Raw genomic sequence first — 6,307 nt, forward strand, 5'->3', positions numbered from 1 at the left:
GTTAGAAACTGAGAGGAGGAAGACCCAGCTTGAGGATACCATCCCCGCAGGGGGGTGCCACCTGCACAGTGTCTCTGGTGGGCAGCATCCCCTTGGCAAGGTGTGATCACTGCCAGCCAAAAGGCTTCACCTGGCCAGGAAGGAGGCCTGGGATGCTGACCCCTAAGTCTAGGCATCTTCTGAGCTTGCCAGGTCCTTCTGCCTTGGACTGGCCAGGGACAATGGGCCTTATTTTGTATAAGGAGGCTTGGACTGCCTGCCCGCATTGCCATGGCGACTAGGGAATAGGCCCCAGTCTGCTGAGGGACCAGGGGCATGGGAGGGCCCTGGAAAGACACTGCCCGTGTTTCCCCAGGGGCACTGGACCCTGCCTGGGTGGGCCAAGGGCACCAAGAAGTGCAATAACCAGGATGAATGTCTCTTCAGCCCTTTGGGGGCTCTTTTTTTTTTTTTTTTGGAGGTTTTCGCTATAGGGTGCATGTGCTCGCCAGACAGGGAGAGACATAGAGACAGAAAGCGAGAAATCACCCCCCAGGGGGGATGGTCACGCGGCAATTCCTTCTCCTCCATTCTCCTCTCGGTATCTTGGGCACACACGCACACGTGCCTGGCATGAGTTTTAAGCCACCGGGTCTGGGACGCGAACCATGGTCGACTACGTGGGAGTCCTCTTCTCTCGGGATCTTGGGCATGCACGTACATGCTCCCGGCGCGAGTTTTAAGCCACCGGATCCGGGACGTGAACCACGGTCGACTACATGGGAGTCCAGCAACATAGCCATTATGCTAACTGCTGGCCCCCTTTGTTTCTCAGCCCCGCTTCAGAAACATGCTCCCCAGCTCAGTAGGCATGGGCAGGTCAGGCAGGCCAACTGAGGCTGCAGCCTTCAGGATGGGGCCCTCAAACACAGATGGAACCCCATCCCTCTCCAGCATAGCCACCCAGAGCATCAGGTGCAAATGCTGGTTTCCCTAAGATCATGGACAGCTGAAGTGGGGCTGCCATGTAGCCGGCATGGGGGACAGCAGGCCAGTGAGGCCTCTCCTACACACCACCTCCTGGCCACCACCAGGGAGTCAGTGTCAGCTGCCAGGCCTCCGTGCACCTCAGAGGCATCGGCCCCACTCTAGGATGGTCCTTCTTGGCCTCCACACTGAGTCCCAGAGGCTCGGGGCAGCTTGTGGGTGGTGGGCCACACTGTAGGCTGTCATCCCTGTAAAGCATGGTGGCTGATGCACAGAGCACTGCCTTGATGCTGTTCGGTCCTCAGCTCAGCAGTGTCAGTCTCCCTCCCACGTCACGGAAGAGAAACCGAGGCACATGTGCTTGGCCGGGAGGGTGTCTGGGTGACAGCTCACGAGGTACCTCTTTCCCCTCCATGAAGGCATCTACATCCTCATTGCCGTGGGTGCCGTGATGATGTTCGTGGGCTTCCTGGGCTGCTACGGGGCCATCCAGGAGTCCCAGTGCCTGCTGGGGACGGTAAGCTTGAGAGTCGGCCCAGCCCTTGGCTGGGGTGGGAGCTGTATTCAGCCAATCCAGGAGGTCAGCAGGGTCCACAGAGTGGGCTCTGAAGGGCAGAACCAACTGCCTCCAGTGGGGGCAGCTCTGGTTCCATCCAGCGGGCCTCAGTGTGGGGCTCGGGCACCTCCCCCTTGCCCAGCTGGCCCTGAAAAAGGCATCACAGGGTGGCCTTGGCCTCTGCCCCAGGAAGCTTCCTGGTTTTCCTGTTTGGCTCTTAAATCCCAAGATGGCTGATCTCCATTGTGTCTGCTTCCTAAGCCCAAATTCCAAAGTGACCTTTGTTTTTCTTTCTTTTTTAAAAAAAGCCACAAACTCAGTAAGAATTAAGTCAGCCCTAAGACAGGCTCTGGAGTCCCTGACGTGCCACCCACTAACGGGGAGTTGAGGCCAGGCTGTGTCAGGGGAGCTCGTACCAGTGTCTCCAGAGGGAGAAACAGAGGTCCCAGTGGGGGCAGGAGAAGGGGATGGGCAGGGCAGGATCGTACTCTGGTGCACCTCCCTGGGGGTCGCTGAGCTCTCCTTGCTCCAGAAGCCCGATCTGCAGGTCTTGGGCTGTGTGGGGACAGAAAGTACCTGACACCTCCTTGCTGGGGCCAAGGCTTAGGCTTGTCCTTCTTGGCTTCTCATGGCTAATCCTTGTTAGGACGAGATTGGATGTTGCCAACCCCCTCCACACACACCCACACACACTCTTGGTCACTGGGCTTTTGTTCTCTGTAGAAGGCAAGCCCCAAGCTGCCTACTGGGCTGACTCTCTTTCTCTGCCATCTCTTCTGGGCCCTCCTAGTTCTTCACCTGCCTGGTGATCCTCTTTGCCTGTGAGGTGGCCGCCGGCATCTGGGGCTTTGTCAACAAGGACCAGGTAAGCCAGGGTCCTCCGGGAGAGCCTGGAGTAGGGAGAGGAATGTCGTCTGCTCAGATTGTGGGTGATGGGTCACTCTCCACCGCCATTTGTGGGGTACTCCTTGGGGTCCTCTTGATAGGAAGGTCTTGGGGGGCCTTCTATGGGAGGCAGTATTGGGCGGGCAGAGCACAGCTGAGAGTCAGAGCCCTCACCTTGGGATCTGATCTGGAAGTGTACCTGCACTCCTCTCTTGCTCCTTGGGCACACACTGTTGGGATGTGGGCAGGAAGGCCTGCCCAGCTGGGAGGTCCCCGTTGTACTGAGTGAGCGACCACACCCCTCCCCCAGATCGCCAAGGACGTGAAGCAGTTCTACGACCAGGCCCTACAGCAGGCTGTGGTGGATGACGAAGCCAACAACGCCAAGGCCGTGGTGAAGACTTTCCACGAGACGGTGAGGGCAGGGGCCTCGGGGACCCTGGGTACAAGATGTGTTCTTAGATGAGCTCTGCCTCACCCAGGGCCTCGGGAACAGGAGGTGCCTTTGGCACCTGGCTGGGGTTGTGGATGGTCTTCTGTTTTGGGTCCCCAAGTGAGACCTGGTGGGCCAGGGGCACAGGGTCTCTGAGCAGCATAGCTCAGTGGGGAGGAAGGCTGCTCCCTGGATGTTTGGCCATCACCTCCCTGCACATGCCCACGGCTGATGTGGTTCCCTCGGTTCGTGCAGCTCAACTGCTGTGGTTCTGGCACGCTGTTCACCCTGACCACCTCAGTGCTGAAGAACAACCTGTGTCCCTCAGGCAGCAACGTCATCAGCAACTTGTTTAAGGTACATGACAAGAGCGGGGTCTCCCCGGAAGTGGGGGCAGATCTGCTCCCCCCACCAACTCCACATTCCTGGGTGGGGTTGTGGGTGGTGGCGTAGCTGTGCAGGGGTCCCCTGCTAACAGTGGCAGGGAGCAGTCACAGTAGACACTGCTGTGGCCCACCTGAGGGCTGTGCAGTCTGGAGGGTTGGGTGAGCCTGAGCCTCGCCCACAGCAAGGCAGCAGCTGTGCCGGAGTTCTCAGGAAGGGCAGGCTCTCCCAGGCCCACAGCCCTCTGAGCACATTGGTGGGGTGTGGGGATCCTGACCACTGGGGTTAGCCCCTATACCTAGTGGTGCCCAGAGGCTGCTGTACTATGGAAATCCCGAATGCCTGTGCATGTGGCGTACAACAGTGTAACTTACGGCACGGACGACACCGACCATGGGAAAGGGCACAGGCAGCCTGACACGTGTGTTTGGGTTTATTTTGAAATGGATGGAAGATAGCCAAGTAGAGGCCTGGCCGTGGCGCTCCCCTTTTCTGATGTGGGTGGGAGATCATGGCTGAGTAACCTGGGCTTTCCACAATGATCACGAGTGTTGCGTGGCAAGAGGCGGCTGGGAGCCAAGGCCAGTCCCCCAACTGCTCTCTGACTGCCCCCTGCAGGAGGACTGCCACCAGAAGATAGATGACCTCTTCTCTGGGAAGCTGTACCTCATCGGCATCGCGGCCATCGTGGTCGCTGTGATCATGGTGAGCTGACCGGGGCAGGAGGAGCATCTGCTCAGTGGGGGCTGCCCCTCCCATGGTCCCCTGGATGCTGACTACACCCCACCTGCCTCCTCCCCACAGATCTTTGAGATGATCCTGAGCATGGTGCTGTGCTGTGGCATCCGGAACAGCTCTGTGTACTGAGGCCCCCTGCAGATCTGGCTACAGGGACCCCTACAGTGCCCCCAAAGTGACCCGGACACTTCTGAAGGGGCCATCACCGCCTGTGTATATAACGTTTCCGGTATTACTCTGCTACACTTAGCCTTTTTACTTTTGAGGTTTTGTTTTTGTTCTCAACTTTCCTGTTACCTTCTTGGGGCTGACGTCACATGTAGGTGGCGTGTGTGAGTGAAGCCGGCCCAGGCCTTGAGGACTGCAGGACAGGGGTCCCTCTGCTTCTGGGGCCCCTTTGGGAGTTCTGCCTGCTCAGCCAGGCCTCTCCTGAGGGCTGCTCACCCAGAGGCTCAGCCTGGCCGAGCTGGGTGGCTGTGTCCGCCCACCCCACCCCCAACTGTGGGCTGCACAGCTCGCTCCTTTTTAATCTTGTTCCTCTCCTGCCCCATTTCTAGAGCCGGGTCTCTGAGCACTCTTATGCCTTCAATGCACCTGTCCTTTCTAACATGTCACCTTCAACTGTAATTACATCTTGAAACAGTCATTTAATAAAGAAGGAAAAATCAGGCATGCTAATGGGACTGTCCGACCCCTTCCTGTACCAGCTATGTCAAGACCCAAGGAGCACTGGAGGGGCTGGGGAGCCTGGCTCCGATGGGGCTCAGCTCTGGGTGGGCAGGGCTGGGGCGTTCTAGAAGTGCACTGTTTGGGAATGCTCCTTTGTGGGCCTTGTGCCGCCTACAGCAGCTTCATATTTGCTCCCACCCTGCCCCTTGAGCACACTGTCCAGTGGTGGGCAAGAGAGGCTGGGTGGGCAGATAATGCAGATAGGATATGCCCCCGGTAGGGGTGGAGCTTCAAGACTCCCCTTCCTCCAGAGGGACAACACAGTAAAGGGTGGACACTGCCCATCCTGAACATTTGGGGGTCTCTTCCCTGCCTGTCTAGGTGCCTGTGAACATTCCACTGAGGAGCCGGTGGCTCAAGGCCTGAGTCACATCTCAGAGGCTAAAGAGGAAAACCTTCCTCCACCTGGAGAGTCCACCGGGCCCAACATACCCAGTTCTTACAGCCAATGAGTTCTGCCTAGATGGGCTGTCCCCACCTCTGCCTCCCCTTGGCCTCCTTGGGATGGGGCTTGCTCTGCCTCAGTTGCCTTCCCCTTCCCCTTATCGGCGGGGGATGCTGGCACATTTCATTGACTCCTGGAGGAAACACTTGACTGGAATTCATGTTGAGGGTTCCCAGCAGCCTCCTTGCAGACTAATTATGGAAGCTACCCCCCGCCTGGCACTGGGAACTACAAGGCCTGGGTGGATCCTCTACTGCTGTCTCCCACTTCTGTGCCTGGGAGGGTTGGGAGAATGGATGGTCCAGGAAGCCCCCTCCACTCCTTCCCCTTGTGCTGTGAGACCCCAGGAACATCTTAGCCATGGCCCTTGCCTAGTGCCTGGGGTATCACCTGCATGGCCTGGAAGCTGTAATATGACGTTAAAGAGAACACGTGGGCATCATTGGACCATGCATTCCTGTACGGCTGGGGGAGGCAGGGACAGCCTTGAGAATAAAGGTGCACGAGCACACTGGAGTGAGGGATGGTTCTGTTTCCTCTGTCTCTGGGCTGGACCACAACAGGTCCTTGCAGTGGGTGCCAGGATAGCAGGCCCTGGGCAAGGGAGAGTTCTGTGGCACTTCAGTGAGGCTCCTGTCCCTCAGCCAAGGAGAAGTGGGATGCCTTGAGGGGCATGAAGCATATCTGCAAGGATGGTGCCCCCACTGAGGGCCTGATAGCCAAGAGAGATGGGGCTTGTCAAGAGGAAAAGCTGAGTATTTTTTATTTTTAATCTGCTACAAGCCCCAGCTAGCTAGAGGGAAAGTGAGCCCTCTCCCTGCTCCCCCCAGAGGATAGGCACGTTGTAATCCCTCTCCATTCACCTCTGCATTTTGTGCATGTACACCCACTCAGCCTCTTTTGAGCAGCCCTGTCCTGGTCTGGTCTTGAACACTGCGTTGGCCATGTGTGGTCCACATGCATTAACCACTCATTGTGCTACAGTCTGCTCCTTCCATTCAAGGCAGAAAGTTAACCTGTGGACAAGCTAAGCCATGCAGCTAGCTCCTAAGCACAGATGCCCGCCTCTGCCTATCTACCAGCCAGGTACTTGCTGTTCCCCCTGCAGCCCACTGGCTTTTTCCTGCTCTGTGGTTCCCTTGGGGGACCAGTGACCTGGAAGGTCGTGTAG

The 6,307-nt window shown here is 57.7% G+C and overlaps 1 protein-coding gene across 1 annotated transcript in view; it reads left to right on the forward strand.

The window, feature by feature from the left end:
• CD81 (CD81 molecule) overlaps window positions 1-4,091 on the forward strand; it is a gene marked incomplete at its 5' end in the record, with an annotated part of 6,744 nt that extends 2,653 nt beyond the window's left edge. Inside the window, 6 exon segments of the mRNA NM_001287371.1 lie at window positions 1,386-1,483; window positions 2,313-2,387; window positions 2,718-2,822; window positions 3,096-3,197; window positions 3,843-3,929; window positions 4,029-4,091. Of these exon segments, the coding sequence (NP_001274300.1) occupies window positions 1,386-1,483; window positions 2,313-2,387; window positions 2,718-2,822; window positions 3,096-3,197; window positions 3,843-3,929; window positions 4,029-4,091 (530 nt within the window).
• Between the last annotated feature and the right edge of the window lie 2,216 nt (window positions 4,092-6,307).

Source organism: Tupaia chinensis, unplaced genomic scaffold, assembly GCF_000334495.1.
Source record: "Tupaia chinensis unplaced genomic scaffold, TupChi_1.0 Scaffold000047_1, whole genome shotgun sequence".
Classification (NCBI taxonomy): Eukaryota; Metazoa; Chordata; class Mammalia; order Scandentia; family Tupaiidae; genus Tupaia; species Tupaia belangeri.